Source organism: Lonchura striata, chromosome 1, assembly GCF_046129695.1.
Source record: "Lonchura striata isolate bLonStr1 chromosome 1, bLonStr1.mat, whole genome shotgun sequence".
Taxonomy (NCBI): domain Eukaryota; kingdom Metazoa; phylum Chordata; class Aves; order Passeriformes; family Estrildidae; genus Lonchura; species Lonchura striata.
The window spans coordinates 153,199,964-153,220,158 of NC_134603.1; the positions used below are offsets into that span (position 1 = coordinate 153,199,964).

A 20,195-nucleotide genomic window follows, 5' to 3' on the forward strand; every position below is an offset into this window, starting at 1 on the left:
ATTTGCTGGCATTGATAGCCTTCCCCATCTGGGTCAGAGTGGACATCAAAGCCTGAGAGGTGACAGGATGGACACAAAGCAGGGGAGGTGCATCCAAAGCCTCTGATGAGCTGATGTGTGGAGGAACCTACCTGTCTGTTTTTGTCTTGAATTCCATCCCCTACATGCACAGAGATTACAGTGAGGTGCAGAAACCGCCCCACAAGTACCAAAACTCAGCCATGGGTCAGTGCTTTGTGCTTCTCTGAGTTTTTCAAAAGCTTTTCACACAGTTTGGGCACTTCCCAGTTTGGATTTGCCAGTGTCTACAATGCAAAAGATTTCCTTGACAGGGAATGCTGCTGGGTTCATTCCCTCCAGCTGATGAGCTGCTTTTAGGAAATTGGTGGGAAATGGGAATCTTTGAGAGCCTGATTTTTAAAAGTGAAAAATAAATCACTGAAACTGATATATGAAATCAATGCAAAGAAAAGCTCTAGCTCCTAAAAGGTGGAGGCTCATGAACGTGGGATACCTGAGAGTATAATAAATGCTGAGTTACACCCTGGAGCTGGAAAAGCTCTTAGTAGAAGAAAGGCAATGGAAGGTGATTTTTCTAAATTGGTCTAATTTTGCTCTCAAAAAAAAAAAATCAGTGTAATATAACAAACCATCATTTCTCCCTCTGTCTCATCAAAATGCAAAACAAAATAGAACAAAACTACATACCCTAGGAAGAAATCTTATGTTGATTCAAGCCATCTCTTATCAGACCTTCATTTTGAGCTGTATTATTCACCTCTGAGATTTGCAAGATCCATTTCCCATTCTTTAATCAGTTGTCTGTGCTCATTTTATCATCTGCAGGGGGAACACAGCTGAGGTTTTCAGCACAATCAGCCTCATCACAAATGAGGCAGCCCACAAACCAACTTGGTGAAATCATGCAAGTGGTCAGAATGTGTTAATATTTGGTTTTCCCAAATTCTGGATGTGTTTTGCATACAGTAATTATATTTTTCAAATGCCAAAAGAGATTGCACCTGTGTATTCAAACCTTAGCCTGCTGTCCTACTGCTTTCCCTAGCTTTAATCACTTAGCTGCTATTTCCCAAGGAGCTATTGATTCCAAAAGCTGACCAGATTTTGATATAATCCTTCCCGCCAATTTCTGCACTACAACTTGGAGGAACTACACACATGGAAGTGTCTGAGATCATCTGGAGGTAGTTACTCACACTTTATGTTGAAAGGAGAAAAATATCCATTTCCTCAGAAAATAATACTTCAGCATTTCAAGAACATATTTCCATCAGTCTTTAGTTTAATTAACATGCCATTGTTTTAAAAGCAAAGGATTTAAGGAAAGTTATTAGCACTGCAATACAAGAAGCAGCCACCACTGAGAAGGAGAGAACTTTAAATCAGGTCATTGATGAACTACTGAAAGCATCAACAGAGTTTATAAAAACCAAACTGGGGTATTCCATATTTTTTTTTCTTTCATTTACAGGAAAAAACATTTAAATTCTTTCCACTGTGTTCGCACTGCCCTTAATTCTCAGAAATTTTCTTCTGGTCTCAGCTGAGATTTGTCCAAGTAGTGAAGTCTCTGCTGTAATCAAAGCCAGCATCACCCAGCCCATTCCAAGTTCCCTCCTATTTTATTGCAAAGACCCAAGTCTGAGATTAGAGGGCTTTAGGATGATTTTGCAGTTCTCTGAGGCAACCTTTTACTCTGCTCAAAGTCTGTCCCTAATAACTAATCTGACAGAGGACTTTGTTTCTCAGGGCCAATGCACCAAACTTTTGGCCAGTTACCTGACCATGATACCTAGAGCTGGGGAAGGAATAAATTCACTTTCTACAAGTTTAAAAATAAGATCTGACATGTCAGGGTCACTCTTTTATGGGACTTAAGGAGAATACTGGCCCCACAAAATTAACACTACCTGCAAGTGAGATCACCAACACCCAAGCAAAAGTTCTGAGTGAAGCATAGAATGAAATTATCCCTACAGTCAAAACCACACTGAAAAAATGAGTGACAAACAAGTGGGTGCACACATTTGGAATTAATATGTTTTAAAACTCTTAATGAAAGGTCCAAAGGGTATTGACAGATAAGCAGAAGGAAATGAGTGCCTGGGTCCCACAGCCTGAATAATAAATTTGTAGTGAGTCATCATGATTGTTTACCTCGAAGAATAAAGCATCCAGGAGATTTCTAAGGAGCCCCCATGCTCCCTTGCTTTGAATATTATTTGCCTCCAATTTCCTCTCCTGTCTCCTGTGCAGAGCTGATGCAGCTCCAGCCCCAGCAGCCAGTCCCTGATGAAGTTGCTAAAACAGATTGCAGCCCTCAGCCTCCTTTCTGCCTGTTAATCCAACTCCCAGCAGGGCTTGAACCCCTGCTCACACAGCCAGCCTGGAAAAGGGACTGACTTGCCAAAATGCAGTTGAGGTGGTAGGAATTTAAGTGTTCCGTGAGCCAAAGGTTGTCTAATTATCCAGGTGGGTGAAGCACTGCTACAAACACACTGAGCTGTAGGCAGCTGCACATGCACAAACACACAAAGCACAATAAACTCTCCTCAGACTGCAGAGGAGATTTTCTGCCCGGATCTCCCTAAATGTACTTCAGCAAAGAGGAAACAGCGTCCACAAGCCTGCGCTTTTGAGAAATCTGCATCATTCCAGGCAAAAATTTTGAATATACATGCTGGAATGTGGAGGAAATGTTGGTTCCCAAGCAAACTTTTTTTTTTTATTTTATTGTTTTTTTTTTTTTTTTATGTAATGAAAATAGATTTTGGGTGTCCCCAGGTGCCTTCTGAACGCGAGCTCTGCGGGAAAAGAAAGGAGTTTGTACTTACTCGTGGTGTTGTACTTGATCCCATTGAAGAACTCCGGGCAGGGTCTCTCCACGAGTTCCCCCGCAGAGGTTCTGGGCCAGCAGGTCCCGATCTGGTCCGTGGTGGCATTGCAGTACGGACCTGGGGTTAAAAAAACGAGACAGAAAGGGGAAAAGAAGCAGTTGAGAAGGCACAAAAGCCACTCACTTCGCATCACAAAGCAAACCGAATCTCAGCACTCGTGAAGCTTTTCCCGAGCTCTGCGCCAGGTAACAACTCCTACCATCAAAGCCCAGGAAAGGGATAGAGGAACTCTCTAAAAAAGTCTCGTGCAAACGATCCAGGAGGCTGCAGTTCACATCAAATTCTTCTAAGATGAACTGAGAGACGGTCACATCCATTATTCCCTCTGGGACTGCCGGACTGGATCAGGCTCCTTCTGGATCACCCCTTTGTGTGTGGTTTTTTTGTTTGTTTTGCTTTTTCAGTCCTCTCTTCCTTTTCTCCTTTCTGGAGCCAAAGGAGCATCAATGTGTTGGAGAGCCGCTCCCGCTCGCAGCGCGCTGACAACTTGGCTGAGTCTGCGTCTGCCTGCGCAGCTCAGCCCTCCCAGCTCAGCCCTCCCAGCTCCTCTTCCCTTTAAATCCGGCGGCTCGGGAGCCAATGGGATGGGGCTGGGCCCGGCTGAGGGGCTCACGTCTCCCCGGTGTCCCCAGCAGGCTCCCAGCTGCCGCCCGGCTCCGCCAGCGCGCTGCGCCGCTGCATCCCCCTCGCCCTCCTCCCTGCCTCTGACACACCGAGGCACGGCTCTGTTGTTAGCTCCAGGGATGAGCGCTTCTGCAGAGAAATGCTGGCTGCAAATTAAAGCCAGGGAGAGCAGGAAAAGCCATCAGAGGAGGAGAACTCCTCGGTTTTTTGTTTTTTTTTTTTGGAGAGAAGCAATTCCTGCCTTTGCTGCATGGAACTGAGGATGAGCAGAGGGATGCTGGGGCAGCGGGGGAGGAGGGACCCGGTCCAGGAGGTGCTGGGCAAGCCTTGAGAAAGAAGAGAAATAACAAAAGCAGGGATGAAAGATAGAAATAATAAAAACAGGAATGATCTGATAGAAGGGAATAAAGGAATCTGGAGTAATCATAGAATCACAGAAGGTCTGGCTTGGAAGAGATGTTAAAGGTTATCTCGTTCCAACACCCTGCCATGGGCAGGGATCCCTTCCAATAGACCAGGTTCCTTCAAGCCCTGTCCAGCCTGGTCTGGAATAAAGAAATCTGGAATAATGACCCACAGAAGAGGCAGAGTGGGAAGAGTAAAGCCTAGGCACTGAGGGAACACATCTTTCAGCCACTCACAGGGATGGGATGGGGCGGACAGTAGAGCAAAGCAAGGCACAGAGAGCTCTGAAGCAAAGGGTGGATCATTCAGGGGAAGAGGAAGAAAAGAAATGCCCCTCTCATTTTCCAGTGGTAGGAGAGAGCAAGGTTTTCAGAAAGGATGAGCACCCAGACTGACCAGGTGCAAGAGCAGGAGCCTCTAAACAAGAAAATCCTGATGTGGGGAGAGAGGGAAGAGCAAAGGGCTTGACAAACTGAGGTCAGCGTGGGACAGGATGAGAAGGGTCTGGTGAAGGGCAAGGAGGAGAAGTTTGGAAGGAGCTGCCCAGAAGGCAGGCAATCTTTGGGAAATCAAAACTCAGCAGAGTGGCACTGGGTGAAGGGCTGTACCCTGCGACATGCTGGAGAGCAGCTCAGACCTGACCAGCCTTTCTGACTTGCTACACCAAGCTATGAGGAAATCCCTAAAAAAAAAAAAAAAAAACATTGCTGAGGTTCATTTATGACCACAGATTTTGGGAAGCAAACAACAAAATGACTTGTAAGGGAGTAGACTGAGATCAGTAGATATGAAGTGACAGAGGAATGCAGAAAAATAAGGCAAAGACAGTAAAATGAAATATTTACAGTCTGTTCACAGCTTTAGATCGGACAAGGTGCTTACACTGAACTCAAAGCTGTGATACAGGACTTCTTATAACATTTATCTCCCACCCTGCAAAGGCCTGGACTTTCCTTTTATTCATATTTAAGACTGAAGGGCTTTATTCTTTACTTCTGAAGTACCAAAAGAATTGTGGCATCCAGAGAGAAGAAAAAGAAAAAATAACTGGGTTATAACAACAAATAAATTAACAACATACACTGAGGAGAGAACTAGCCAGGATGTTATTTTGCCATCTGGGAATCTGGAGATTTTTTTAACATTTTCAGATTGCAATGGCAGAGAGGGGAGGAGTGCCACTGCGGTTTTGGGATAAGTATTTTTATTTGGAATATATAAAAACCCATGAGAATAACAAGTGTACTAATTCTCTAGACACTGTGATATTCTGAGGCAAATTAATGCATCTCTCTGCTTCTCTTTCTGTAGCCTTAATCTGCTTCTCAAGTCAGTGTTCCCAAAACTGCAGCCCTTCTGGAGAAATCTCAATTGCAACAAATTAACCCTTCTCAACACCAACACATCTCTTTGTCCCATGCACCACCAACCCCAAAAAGCAGGCGAGAAAATTTTTTTAGCATCAGTCACCTAACATGACCTACTGGCTGGCTTTGAACACTGCTTTGAGGAGAAAGGCCTTTTTCTTCAACTTCCAAGAGTGAGGGATAAAGGGTGCTCTAAACCCTCATTTTCTCCTTCCTGAAAGTTCAGTTGAGCTCATAAAATTCCTTTTTGTTCCTCAAGCTGAGCCTCTCAGGGGTGGCTTTGAGACCTTCTCACGGGACAGCACCTGAATGTGCCCAGTGGCTGCTCCCACACAGGCAGGACTGAGCAGCCAGCAGGACACTGGTCCAGGATGTTGTAAGATTATTTTTTTTTTGTCTGCTTCTGCTGACTCTCTGCAGGAGAAAAATCACATAACCTGGCCAAAAGTCTTCATTTCTCACCTACTGTCTGCCCTTTCTATTTTTTCATGCTGTTTGTTCAGCACACTGGACTCGAAATCCTGCTTGGAGGCTTTGGGCACTGGAGTTTCCTGAATTTTTTGAGGAATGCAGCACTTAATAAATTACAAAAAAAAAATGACAGTTTCAAAAAAAGTAACTACTTTTAAATTTGGTAAATGTTTCTTGTTCCTAATTCTGCCCTGTGTTTTCCAGAATAAACTCTTGAAGATTTTTTGAATGGCTCAAATATTACAGAGTCAAACACTAAGCTGAATTTTATTTCAATTCTGTTCTTTATAGTGGTTAACACATGCAACAATAGCCCTGAATTAAACGAAATATTTTTTTCAGGATCAGGAGAATGATTTCTTCATTTAAGTGAGAAGAGCTAGAAAATCTTCAATCTAAGCTGATTTCCATCTTTTCAGTTCAAACTTTAGAAAATCAGAAAGCAGCATGTATCATACAATCCTGTTGTGTTCCATATATTTAATAATAATATAAAAGACACTGCAAAAATAAATATAGAGGGGATGAATGTTGAGGATTAAATCTGAATGAAGATAATAATTTATTGTTCCTCAGTCCACAAATCAGCACCATTCTTTAATAATCCCAGTTCTGCTGTAACCTCTTGATGAAAAACTACTTTTGCAGCTATCCCTGGGTACAATTAACCACTTCATCAAAGTTTCCCTCTGACTGGATCTAGTGAAATCATGACTCTGTCAGTTGGACTCATTTGATGTGCAAATGTTGTTCTTTATTCAAGAAACCAATGACATGAAAGATTGACAGAAATCCTGCAGCTGCTGACACTTCTGCTTCTCTGCCGATGCCACGGCGCACGTGACACAAATCAGCCCTTGCCAGGCAGCAGAGATCTGCCTTAGAAATTCCACAGCATCCCAAGAAAGCTGGGATTTGGCTCTTGGCAGGCAGAAAAGCTTTGCCAGCTTCCAAGTGGGCTCGTTCCTGCATGCTGCTGGTTGGTTTGGGTGCACGTGCAAGGCTCTGGAAGAGAACAGGACAGACAAATAAACCTGTGCACGCTCACAGAACTCAGTAAGACCCTTTAAAGCAGACTTATTAAAAGGTCACCTGCAGTTCTTCTGGGAAAGGAACGAGCTCTGCTCATAAATGGCAATGGAAACCTCTGTATGTCAGCCCTCACACCACTGCTGCACAGCTGCTTTCTTCATCTACAACCTGCTCCAAGCCACAGCTGATGGAATTAGTCAGAGCACAGCTTTTAGCTTGCCCCACCAACAGTGAGTAGCAAGGATGAGCTGTGGTTGTCCAGCAACATCAAAGCTCAGCTCTATGCAGACCCAGGCAGTCCCTGTAAGTGTTTGGAGAGGGTGGAAAGAACTCCAGAACCACCTGACTTCTCCTCAGACACTCAATCTACACAAAACCAAGGAATTCCTGTGTATTACAAGATCCAGGATGATTATTGAGGTTGGGGTGGGGGGTGGAGGGGTGGAAGCAAAGAGGAAATAAAAACCAGAACACAAATTCTCTCCTCATTTCCCTTCTTCAGAGAAAGAAAAGTATTCAGCCTCCCACTACAGTGACAGCTTCAGCACTCCTGTTGTCTCTCTGTCCACGTGAAGAGCTCCTGCCCTGCAGGCACAGCAGTCACCCTCTGCTCTGCTCTGTAAGAAGGCTCAGGGCAGGAAATGCACATCTTCTCTCCATCTGGTGACACCAATGTCCTCTGCACCTCGGTGCCATGTGGCTTTCAGGAATTTTACCTCATCAGGGTGCAAGTAACACACAGTGCCAGTGTTGGCTTTTCACCTCTCTTCCCCTAACCCAGGTGTGTGCATCCACATCCAGACTCTCCATTTCATGTACAAACTGCTCTGTTAACTCACTCATGGAGCTGTTTCTTCTAAATATGAGGCTGGAGAGTTTCAAGTGTTACAATCAATTTTTTGTCATCTCCTTTTCCTCCCCTAGTAATTCTGTGCTATTGCAATGACCTCCCAGCATCAAACTGTCAAGTTACTGGGACTCTTAAACTTGGTAAGGAATGCAAGATTTTGAGGAAGGTACAAATTTATCCAAGTGGCTTCTGGGCCACAAACCTCAAGGCCCTCCTTCTCAAGCTGCACTGAAAAACTGCTCTGACTGCACTTCTCAAATGCAGTGTTGACATGACCATGAGCTGGTAGAATATTTATCTTCCCATTCCAGGTGTGTAAATGCAATTTTCAGAGTGGGAGCACATTCAGACCACAGGGAGCAAGGCAATTCAAGTAGCAAGAGGTTGAGGACAGCTTAAAGATCTCCACAGACAGCTCTAGAACTGCCATGGGTATGTCACATATGGCTGACTCCCCTGCCACACCACACCCTGGCTCCTCACAGTGAATTCCACTCTGCTGCAGGAGTAGACTGCTAAAGAAAACCCCTTCTCAAACTGAGGGCTACACTTTTAATCAAAATCTGGTCATTTCTGCATCTACTTGAGACCTACACTGAAAGTTCAGAGTTGAAAATTGTTGTATGTGGAGAGGAAGATTAGACATAGATACACAGAGATCTTTGTTTCAGCTGATAGACTCATTTGTTAGAAACAGGAGACATCCTTTATTGCTAGAAATGAAGTATGACTCCACCGAGCAAAGATAAAATTAATAAATGCAGGCCTGTGGTGATGAATCTTCGCAGCTTCATTGATGCTAGAAAATATTTACTGGGGGTGTAAAAAGAACCAACAGCATAAATAATAAATGGCTTGTAGCCATTTATTATTTATGCTGTCAAATCACTATATTTCAATACAATATCAATATATTTCTTTAGGCATATTAATACACTTGTCATTCTCTACAGCTATAAAACCTTTGTGAGTGAATCATGTTACATGGGACAAATGATGAGACACTGCAGGGAGATTACAAGAACACAAAGAACACAAAAGAACCAACCTTGTCACACTAATAAACTGACAGAGTTATTTTTCTTGAAGTGAGCTGTTTTAGATGAATATACAGAACATCATCTACTGCATAAGAGCACAACAGCATTCAGAATAACTCTGATTTTATACAGGGTCAAATTCAGAGTCAGCGCTTCGCAGACACACAAAAACACAAAGGAGTCCATCTGATATATTTATCTATGCCTGGCAATGGCTTGGTGCTCTGTTTACAGCATAAGCACAAAAAATAGCAAAAAAAAAAGGGAGTTAAGTCCCATCTAAACAAATGATGACCATGAGGATGTGTGTTATTATCTCACTCTTTCTGTTGTGTACAATGGGACCACTGCCACAAACGATGTAAAGATTCAGGGGTCTTGTCCTGTTCTCCTCCTCAGCACACATCAGCCACTAAATTCCTCCTGGCTTAATTCAGCATATGCCAAACTTTTGCTCTCCCTGCCTCCCACTCTGCTTTGTTTTGCTGCCTTTCACTGCATGCTGGGAAGATCTGAGTAGTCTTCCCATGCATCATAAACTGGGAGGATGTACACAAATAAAAGGCACTAAAATGTTCAGAAGTCAATCCCTCATTTCCTTGGAAAGCTCAGAGGCACTGCACAGTGCCCGATTTTGAAACATCAGGTAGCTCAGAAAGCACAAAGAGAGACAAATAACACATGATCCTGCTGCTCAATACCCCAGCTCTAAAAAATGACCCAAATCAGATGCTACCATGGCTTAGGTTGCAAATGCCAGATGTGGCTGGGGGTGTGTGTTCTGTTGCCATCTGTCAGAGCTGGGGCAGTTCTCTGCTGTTCATGGGGCAGTTTTCTTTATCTCCCCCACAGCCAATCCTCCCTCCAGGAGATCTCTGCTGTCCATGTCCACTGAGTGTCCCTGCAGGGCTGAGAAAATTCCATCATCCATGGGGAGATGCTGCACCCAGGGGAGGAGCCAAGCATTCCTACCTGGATCCAATCTGACCTGGGAACAGCACAGCAGCCTTTGCCCCCTGCATTCCCAGAGGAGCAGCTTCCTTCCCCACTGCATTCCCAGAGGAGCAGCTTCCTTCCCCCTGCATTCCCAGAGGAGCAGCTTTCTTCCCCCTGCATTCCCAGAGGAGCCCAGGCCCATCTCCCCCAGCCCTGGAGCTCCAGAGGAAAACTCCCCCCTTGTGCAGGATCCTGCTCCAGCAGAAGCACAGCTGGCACTGCAGGAGGGCTGAGCCACCCTGGGATGGGGCTGAGCCACCTCCCTGACCCACAGGCTGCCAGGGCCTGCTCTGACTCTGACTCTGTGTTTTGTATTACTGCATTTTTAATTTTTCTAATAAAAAACTGTTATTCCTCCTCTTATATCTTTACCTGAGAGCCCCTTAATTTTGAAATTATAATAATTTGGAAGGAGAGGGTTTACACTTTCCATTTCAAGAGAAGCTCCTGCTTTCCTCAGCAGACACCTGTCTTTTCAAACTGAGGCACACCAACAGAACCAGCCTGCTCCAAATTACCATGATCTAATCAATAGGGTTTCCTAAGCATCTTCAACAGAAAAAGGTAAGAGAATTAACCCTTTGGTGTCCGGGCCCTGCCTTCATGGCCTAGCACACATGGCAGCTACAATGTCATGACTCCCAGTTTTAAACCATCCAACTCATATTTGCTTGGTTTTTCTTAGAGGAGCCCCATCAGTCTGGCTTTGGGACCCTAGGCTGATGGCTTCTGTACTCCTTTGGGCCCAAAGCAAGTGGAAAATCGAGGACTTGTAACAGATTGAAACACTACAGAGCTGCCAGCTCTCTATGCTCTTACTCTCTGTTTCCCATGAGTTATCAAAGCTGCCACTTGTAGACAAGAAGGGTCTAGACTTTGATTCCACTGCCCAAAAGCGTGTGAGCTGCATGATCTGAGGTACTCCAGCATATCTGGAATAGCCACATGAGGCTGGCAGAGAAGAAGGGAAGATCCACCCCTTCTGAAGCAGCAGCCACAGGGCAAACACTTTGTCCTCGGGCATCTCAAGTGTTCTGGGCCACCTGTGGACATCAGACTGGGCAAAACCTGGACCTGATATAACAGGGAAGAATCCCATCAGCAGCATGTCACAGGGAGGCTTTCACTATTATTACATTGGCTTTATGTAGTAGATTTTTATTCCTTGCGTTAATTTAAATCATTCATAAATGTGGGAAACCTCCTAAAACACAAAGGGTAGCACAAGCCTTGTAGAACAACTAAAGTTTTCCTGATTATTTTCTCCTCTTGGTTGAACTGTCATATTTACAACACATCTCTGAGAGGAAACAAATTTTGGACACTTCTCTTATGGTGTCCCCAGTACAAATGCTTCCAGAGATGACAATTCACTCAGGTGTACAAGCACTAGAAAAAAAAAAAAAAACTTTTGCAATGAGATTCACCTGATGAGATTGATTTTGCCCTCAGCTCTAACCATTACCCTGAGTAGATCTTTGCTGTCTATAAGAGGAACCAACTTACATTGATATAAATGTCTTCGTTAATCAGATTAATCCTATTCCAGATGCCCTGAACAAAGATCAAATATTTGCTGAGCTTTTCCCCACTGGCCCACCTCATCTCCCTGGAGTGTTTTACAGCTGTAATCCCATAACTTTGAGCCTATCATTTCATAGGAGAGCAAACAAAAATATTTGAAATTAAACACATCAGGTATAAATATGAGAAGAAAAATGTTCTGTTAGGACGGGACTATCACAATGCCAGCAGCATTGTGTTTAGAGATTCCGTGTCTTAGATTTAATGCAATTATTTACCAGAGGAAATCAATACAACACAAGCACTGTGTAATAGATTTGCATCTCTCTGCAAGCCACCACTCAGCAAACACCAGAGAAAATGCCTGGAAATGAAGTGGCAGGAATCATGAGCAGAATACTGACTTTGAGAATTGAGACAGCGGTTCTCAAACACATTTTCACCAGGCTCTGAGGAGGATCCAGTCACACCAGACACCAGCTGCAATGATTAGGCATGAAAATGGATTATCATAATGTTATTATGGCCATGATAACTGAGGAAAAATAATATAATAATTGCCTGATCTGTGATTTTCAAACTGCTACTGCACATGCTTGCAGCCCAAGTAGAACAGAGAGGATGTCAGAACATTAATTCTGTCAGAGTAACTTGTGCCTCTGTCTAGAATCAGTGACCTCACATAATTTTGGATTCCCCCTGGGATAAAAAAATATAAAATCCTTCTCCAGATTTCCTCCCTAGCTTTGTTCACTACCCTTTGATGTTTTCACCACCAGGGCCAGTATTTCTGATTCTGCAGGTACTTCAGGTCTTGTATAGTTTAGGGTATTTGAGAGGTTCATAGAGGCAGAAGGATTCATTTCACCTAATTCCAGCCACCTAAAATTTGGGTATCTAGACTAAATCAAGTTCTCTAACAGTCTCCAGGGAAATGGACACTTTCAAAGAATGATGATTCGTTTAATATGGAGACAAATACCTTCTTCAAATTTACAACTCATAGATATTCTACTTAGTTGGATGTTATTTACCCCAAGATACATTTGAAGTTTGGAAAGAGCTGTCACCTGCCAGCACATCACATATCTGAGATGGGTATCAGAGTTTTACTTACAGGTCAGACAGAAATTGAGAGCTAGGACTTTATGCTGCTTTGAAATGCACACATATATGTTTAAATGCTATGCTTTTATTTGAATTTTAATGATCTTGTATAAAATTTATAGAAGCCTGTTATTTTAAATCATACATTTTGAGCCACCTGTAAATTGTCTGCGTCCATTTTGTGGCTAAGAACTTTCACAATAAGTATAAACCTTGGAAAACAGTTTAAAGCCTCAAACCCCAAGATTTTTCTGTTCTTATCAAGACATTGGATATGCAGATCTCAATCTATAACTGGTTCCATCAGCATTGGTTATAGTGGATTTTTACAAAAGCCATGAAACAATCCACAAGAATTCAAAGCAAAACAGCTGAAAACTGAAATAAGCATCAACATTGAAACAGATTTATTTCAGCACAGATGCAAAACATGGGTAAATGTCATCAAGCAGCTGATAGTGGGATACAGATTTTAATAACAGGTGCAGCAACAAATTAATTCTGGGAAGCGTGGCACTCCCAATCTGCTTGACAGCACCTCTGGGTTTCTTTCCCCAGGATGTGTTCATGTGGTTTTTATTTGGAAAACTGCACATCTCACCCCAATGAATATTAAAGAATGAGTTTGGGGAAAACACGTAACGTTCTGATTAAACATTTTGTCACTCACATGCTCTCACACTCAATTGCAAAGGCAAGATAACAACATCTTATTGCTCAGCTGCCAGCAAGTGCTGCTTCTCTTCTGAACTCCTCAAATCTCCTTGTTAACCTTCCAAATCTCTTACCATCCCCTACACTGCCCATCCATGATGTTGCTAACTGCCAGTTATCACCAGCAGTTGTCAAAATCTGTGATTGATGCCTTGAAAAAAGCATTTCTTCCCTTTCCCAGATAATAAAATCATAAGAATCATCACTTACAGCAATGTTTTAGGCAACAAGGGCATGCTCATCATGTCTTTACCTTAAGGGACTATGAAATGAAGAAATAATAATTATTCATTTTGTTTTGAAGAGATTTTTTTGGGCAGTTATTGCATTATGAATATGAATAATTACTTTTGTGAGGACCAAGATATTTAAATTTTCAATTCCTGTAAAGTTATTAAGTACAAAAGCTATCAGTTTATCCCTAAAGTTTATCCCCTTCACACAAATAGCCCTTCTTTAGACAGAAATAATGAAGGAATACACACCTATTATTTCAGTCACAGAGTTTTTCAGGTGCTGTGAAATTCCTCTGGATCAAAGGACAAATGCAAGTGGGGTATAAGCCATCCCTAAGAGGGCTGGAAGTTCCCACCTCTGAAATATGCTGCAGATATTTCTGATTTCTGCCCCTGGTTTCTAGGCTGGTCTGGCTCCCTGCCAGAGCTCATCCTTTTCCCTCGGCCACTGGAGGGCTCTCCTAAATCTTCATTACTACAAATGTCTGATTGAGGACAAAAACACTGCAAAAGAAAACCTGCTTGGAGTTACCTGAATGCAAAATCAAAACCTGTCAAAAAGCCATCAAAACAGGAAGAGTTCACTGGTTCATCAGAGATCCACATGTGGAAAAAGATGCATTTTACTGTCCTGCCTTTGGCAGCAAAAAGTGTTGCTACAGTTAGAGGTGAATTTCCCCAAAGAGAAAACTTCCTTTTCCACACAAGTTTATGAACTGCACAGGAAATTGTGGGTTTAAGAAGGCCATCAGTGTTTGCCTTCATCACCCATTCCTCCCTACCTCGCATCACTTCACTCTGAAATCACAACTCAATTCCTTTTCCAACTAAGTGTGATTTCAGCCTTCTGCCAGCTCACTTTGAACTTATTTCCCACCCCAATACCAATTTTCCAGGCTGGTTCAATTTGCTCTTGATGGATCAATCATCAAACATCAGACCATTGTTAAATGAAAATTTCTGATTGTTTCTTTTCCCCCTGCATCTTTTGGATCAAAAGGGCTGAGTTAGTTAAACCTAAATTGTTTTGTGGAAGCAGAACAATTTTTTCTATCTTTTCTTAAGGCCATATTGAGTACCAGAATAAAAGACAAGTAGCTTTGAACACCCCAGAATAATAATTTGGGATGAACTTTGCCCTACATCTCTGTCACTCACGGCTCACCCAAACTCTTGGGTATATCCTGAGTCAAAATCAATTTTGTCCCACCAGCCAGGGAGAGATGTGGATTTTGCCATTATCCTGGTATGACTTCTCTGCGTTAGCTTGAATATTTTTAATTCTGAGACACAAGCCAGCCAGCTCATCAGGCATAGCAGAAAATACTTTATTTTCCATGAATTAGAAGTAGCTTTGAATAGAGAGCCCTGGCTGTGGTCATTTTATCCCAAATCCTTTGAGACAGTCTAACACAGATAGAAAGAAATACCAGAGATAATGGACAAATGGATTTTCTTGGCCTTTGCTTCTGTCTTTGAATATAAAATTAGCTAGAGTTGGGCTGAAATATCCTCGGAGTCATTTAAATTACACCTTAGTTATTTAGTCTGAATTGTACTAGATTTTTAGCTTGCCAGGTGACAGAAAATGTAGACATAAGACAAAGGTGTAATATTTTGAGCAGGAATTCATATCATTTTCCTAGATTTTTTGGAATCTGCAGCATTCCAAATGAAACAAATGGTTGGGATCCTTACATTTTAGATATTGATAAGTGTTCAAGGCTAGGTTGGACCTGTTGGAGACCTGTTCCAATACTTGCAATTTCCTAGAAGTGGAGTCTGACGTGTCTGACTTAACTGTGGTTGCCCACATTATGTATATTAAACTTTTTAAAGCTGAATTCTTTCCCCACCTCTATTTTTTATTTTAGATATTTTTGATTTATTTGATTTATTTCTATGTATTATTATTATTATTATTATTATTATTATTATTATTATTATTATTGTTATTATGCCATTGGGACTAAATGAATTTTAAAGTCCCTTGCAACCCACTCTATGATTATAAGCAAAAGTTATTTCTCCAACACAGTCCTGTGAGTTTAACATTAAAATTCCACTCTCCACAAAAATCAATAGCTGAGTGTTCCCCCACACCAAGAAAGCCATGGTTTCATTTAAAATAATTGATTGTTTTATGGAGGCAGAAGAACAGCCCAATTTACCCTCTTCAGATTAAAAAAAAAAATCTCCTTATAAGAAACTTCTTATATAAGAATAAGCAATTTACAGTTTTTAGTAGAAATCACCACCTCTCTTCAGCAGAATTATACTGGTTTTTTATGGATAATGTTCCCTAAAGTTTTTGCTGGAGGCAAAACCTGCAGAAAACATAAACTAAGCAGTCCATAAAAAATTGATGGATGGGCACTGCTCATGCCAGCGCTCCTCTGAGCTGCAGCTGATGTGGTTGGGATCATTTATCTCAGTTTATGGCCTGCAGAGGAGCTGTCAGGGCAGAGAAGTCTCCAAGTTCCCTCAAAAGTCAAGAGGGATCCACTCTGTGAACTCAGTGGATTCCCTGGGATGATTTCTATCACCATAAAGCAGATACTTAAATTGGATCAGATGAATTGTCTTCTAAAAGTGTCCCTTTCTCACCATTAACAATAAAAACAAAACAACCTGGCTGACCTGCTCCCTGGGACATGTCTGTGCTATAAATGTCCAGACTGAGGGACAGAAATTCCATCTGTAGGGAAAAAAGAACTGAAATCAGGCCTGGAAGATCCTTCCTATAAAAACAACCTTACCTTGAGCAGAGTTGAACATTTCCACTGAGGCTTTGCTTTGTTTTTTGTACAATTTTCCATGATTATTTTATTTTGGTTTTGTAGGAATCCTGTTCCTAACCATTTGTCCTGTATCCAGGACACCTTGGGGTCCCCAGCACAGGAAGGACATGGAGCTGTTGGAGTGAAAGCTGAGGAGGTACCAAGGTGATCAGAGGGATGGAACAGCTCAGCAGTGAGGAAAGGCTGGGAGAATTGGGATTGTTCAGCCTGGAAAAGAGAACTTTGGGGTGACCCAGCTGTGGCCTTGCAGCACCTGAAGGAAGCAACAAGAAAAGATGGAGAGACCCTTTCTACATGGGCTCAAGTGGCAGGACAGGGGGGAATGGCTTCCCACTGCCAGAGAGGAGATTTAGATTGGATATTATGAAAAAATTCTTCCCTATAAGGGTGGGAACCTGGCACAGGTGCCCACAGAAGCTGTGGCTGCCCCTGGATCTCTGGAAGTGTCCAAGGCCAGGCTGGACAGAGCTTGGAGCAACTTGGGATAGTGGAAGGTGTCCCTGCCCATGGCAAGGGGAGAACTTAACTGTCCTTGAGGTCCTTTCCAACCCAAGCCATTCTATGACTCTACAATTTGTTTTTACAAACCAATAGCACCAACTAAGAGGAAAGTGAAGAAATAATTAGATACAATGAGCTGTATCCTGTAACTGCACCTGCTGACTTGGCAAATCCATGGTGTGTGTTGGAGCATGTGGGAGGCTGTAACAAACAACCAGTTAAGCTACAGCACTGAACCAACCCATTTTGCCCCATTTTCTGGACCCAGTAGGAGTTGAACTGCTCAGGACCAAGAAGTCAACATTGCCAGGTTCCTACAAAACACTCAGAAAATACCCAGCTACTGCAAACTGCTGATTTGAGGGGTTTTCTGCTAAGTATCTTCCATTTGCATAACAAAGAGATTTTAATTTTTCAGCATTTACACTTGTAGCGTTAGTACAGCCCATCAGTTTGGGATTGATGTAATTTTAAGAGCAGCAGTTAAGAGAAGAAAAATCTCATTGAAGCACATCCTTTCCAGAATACATACAAAGGGAAGGAAGGAGGCAAACAAGAAACTAAAAACTATTGCTGTTTAAAGGATAAAATTCTCTTCCATTCTGATTATGTTGAGATCTGCAGTGTTTATCCCAAGAGACATGTTGATCTGGTTTAGCCTCTAGATCCTACCCTAATGAGAAAATGAATCCTAACAATGAAAGTATGATTTATAGCCACAAGACAGATTTGGAGTTTCCATCTCTGAGATTAGAACTGCCCCAGAAAATGTGAACTCACTGGTCTCCTAGAAGCTTTCATTAATGGGCTGAAACAGTGAAAACAAAGGAAAAAACTATTAAAATAGAAAGCAGCTGGGAATGTATGAATGTAGAGTTTATATGGATTTGCAAAGAACCAGGTGTAGAAAATGAAGGTTTCCAAGAAGAGCTGCTAACATTCCAGCAAGGAATACAAATGCCTTCATGAATCAATTTATTTTATCCTGTGATTTGCTCCTAGCAGGAGCCATCCCTCTGGAGATGCCTCTTTCTCTATATTGACTGTAAATCAGCAAAAAAACAGTGGCTTGGTTCAGAGCAGACACTTGGGTGACCTGGCCCTCTCCAGGAAGACAAAATATTGATGCTGAAGCATGAACAGGCCAGAAACAGACTCTGCATCTTTTTTTATTCTTGTTCCACTGCCTTTGGATATGATGTGTCCTCCTCCCCCAGCTGCAGCAACACAACCAGCCCTCCTTGGTTTTACCACCTGACTCAAATTTGTCCCTCTCGCCACTGACAAAATGTTTTTTGAAAAGTTTTCAAATAATTCTGCCTGCACTTTGAACAAACACTCCAGTTCTGAGGAGCCAAAAGTCTGAATAGCCTGTCCTTTACATTTCTGAACTACATAATCTAAACCAAAGTGTGCTGATGACACAAAAAATAACACCCAAAAATGGAGCTATGTCAGCATTAAAGTAGATTCCTTCATTATCAATCACCAAAACTGGTCTTCAGTGGCACACAAATTGTGGAAGCAGAAGCCCACAGCAATGGAAAATAAACATTATATGGAAAACAGCAAGTGATAGGACAAGAGGAAATGGCCTCCAGCTGCACCAGAGGAGGTTTAAATTGGAGATTAGGAAATAAAATTTCTCATCAAAAGGGCTGCAAGCATTGAGCCAGGCTGCCCAGGGAAGGGTGGAGTCGCTCTGTAGATGTGGCACTTGGGGACATTGTTGAGTGCTGGGCTTGGCAGTGCTGGAATTATGGCTGGATTTGATGATTGTAAAGGTCTTTTCCACACAAATGATTCCAATAATGCTAGGATCATTCTTCAGAATGAACTTGCTGCTTTCCCTAATTGAACCCCTGTTGCTCCAAACAGCAATTTCCTTGGATATTTACTATTCAGTTTATTGAGAAAACACACAAAAAATGCAAGCCAGGGGCTGCAAAATGTTGATGATACCTTAATTGCACTAAAATGAATCTAAGCAGATAATAGGATAAAATTGAGGGGCAGAATTATTCTTTCCTAACTTTAGGCATACACAGTGGAGAGTGAGTTTTATCTTCATTATTTTAAAGTGTGGAAATCTCTTCATTTACTCAGACAAGCCTCTAACTTTCTAATCATTTTCTAATAATTTTCTGATTAGACATAATGGTAAGAAATTGATTTTAAGGACATTTTTTTCCTTTATGGATTTAATATGATTGGTTTTTAAATAAATGGATATTCCAAGCTTGTAAAAATTTTTCCCTTGTTAAAGGAAAAATATTTGCACTTATGGAAATAAAGATTTTTTTTTTTAATCTCTAGCAGTAATTGTTGAAAATGAAACACATTCCTAAATCTGCATGATTTGGAGTTTCCTAAAGGTAAAATTCAATTTACTCTCACTTAGGCAATGACTAGCAACTAGGAATATTAAGCTTTTAAGCAGATTTTTAAAAGTTTGTTTTTACCTTTGGGAAATTTTGTGTTATCATTGCCATCATGTTGGAAATTCCTAACCAGAAAGGAACAGGAAACTCTGGCTGTAATTGTATTTACTCCTTGGGAATTCCTCAGTACATCAGGGGAGCTAAAGGAAAATTTTTGTTGAAATATCCTGTGGCAGCTGCTTCTTTGTTAAGTCTTACACCACTGAGCTTGTGCAGAAATGATGGCAGGAGAAGAAAACCTAAAAAGTCCCAGATACCCTGATTTTCAGAGCTCTGGATTCTCCTCCACCTCATCTCCACCACCCCCATCTTCCCAACAGCCCAGCAGGGTCTGTAAGATGAATAAGGACTGGTGGGGACACCTAGATATTGGTGCTGGGATGCCCAACGCAGGAAAAGTGATGTGTAGGACACTAATGATCTCAGAAAGTTAATTAATGACTTTGTTATACTATATTATAACTATTATTACACTAAAAAGAACTATCACTAACTAACCAACTAGAAAACCTGTGACTCTCTCCTGAGAGTCCTGACACACACGTGGATCCAATTGGTCAATGAATTTAAAACATTATTACTAGAATTTGATTGAGCAATCACATTGGGTAAACAATCTCTAGAACACATCCTACATGGGTACAAACACAGGAGTAGTGAATGAGATAAGGATTGTTTTGATTTTTTTTTTTTTCTCTGCTTCTCTCACAGCTTCTCTCAGGAGAAATCCTGAGAAAGCCAAGCCTCTCTCTGTTCAGAGGGTATGTGAATACCACGCTTGGAAATCAGCAACAAGATGTGGAGGAGGACCTGAGGGTCCAAAGAGGAAGATGGAGTGAGAGATGGATGTCTTGCATCTCAGAAATTTGTGAAGGAGTGTCCCAGATTGCAAGACAATATGTATTCCATTTACCAGCTGTATGGCAGTTGTCTTCTGTTAAGTGGGTGGTTTTTCCTTATCTCTTCCACAACCAATCCTCTCTCAGGGAAGACATCTGCTGATAATGGGTTATTGAATGTCACTGCATGACTGATAAGAGCTGTAACATCCCCCTGTGAGATGCTCTGCCCAGAGGGAGGAGCCAAGCATTCCTACCTGGATATAATCTGTGTTTTTTGGGACACCATACTCAGGCTTTCCCACTGGATTTCCAGGAGGACTGCGGCC

General features: G+C 42.0%; 1 protein-coding gene across 3 annotated transcripts in view; it reads right to left on the bottom strand.

Moving 5' to 3' along the window:
- The window catches only part of CRHR2 (corticotropin releasing hormone receptor 2), a 152,121-nt gene that overhangs the window by 104,194 nt on the left and 27,732 nt on the right, over positions 1 to 20,195 (bottom strand). For 2 of the 3 annotated variants that reach the window (XM_077789598.1, XM_077789593.1), the window contains one exon: positions 2,856 to 2,975. In XM_077789598.1, coding sequence (XP_077645724.1) covers positions 2,856 to 2,975 — 120 coding nt within the window. Of the gene's footprint in view, positions 1 to 2,855; positions 2,976 to 3,117; positions 3,606 to 20,195 lie in introns of those variants that run through there. The other variant, XM_021547687.3, reaches the window with a different exon arrangement.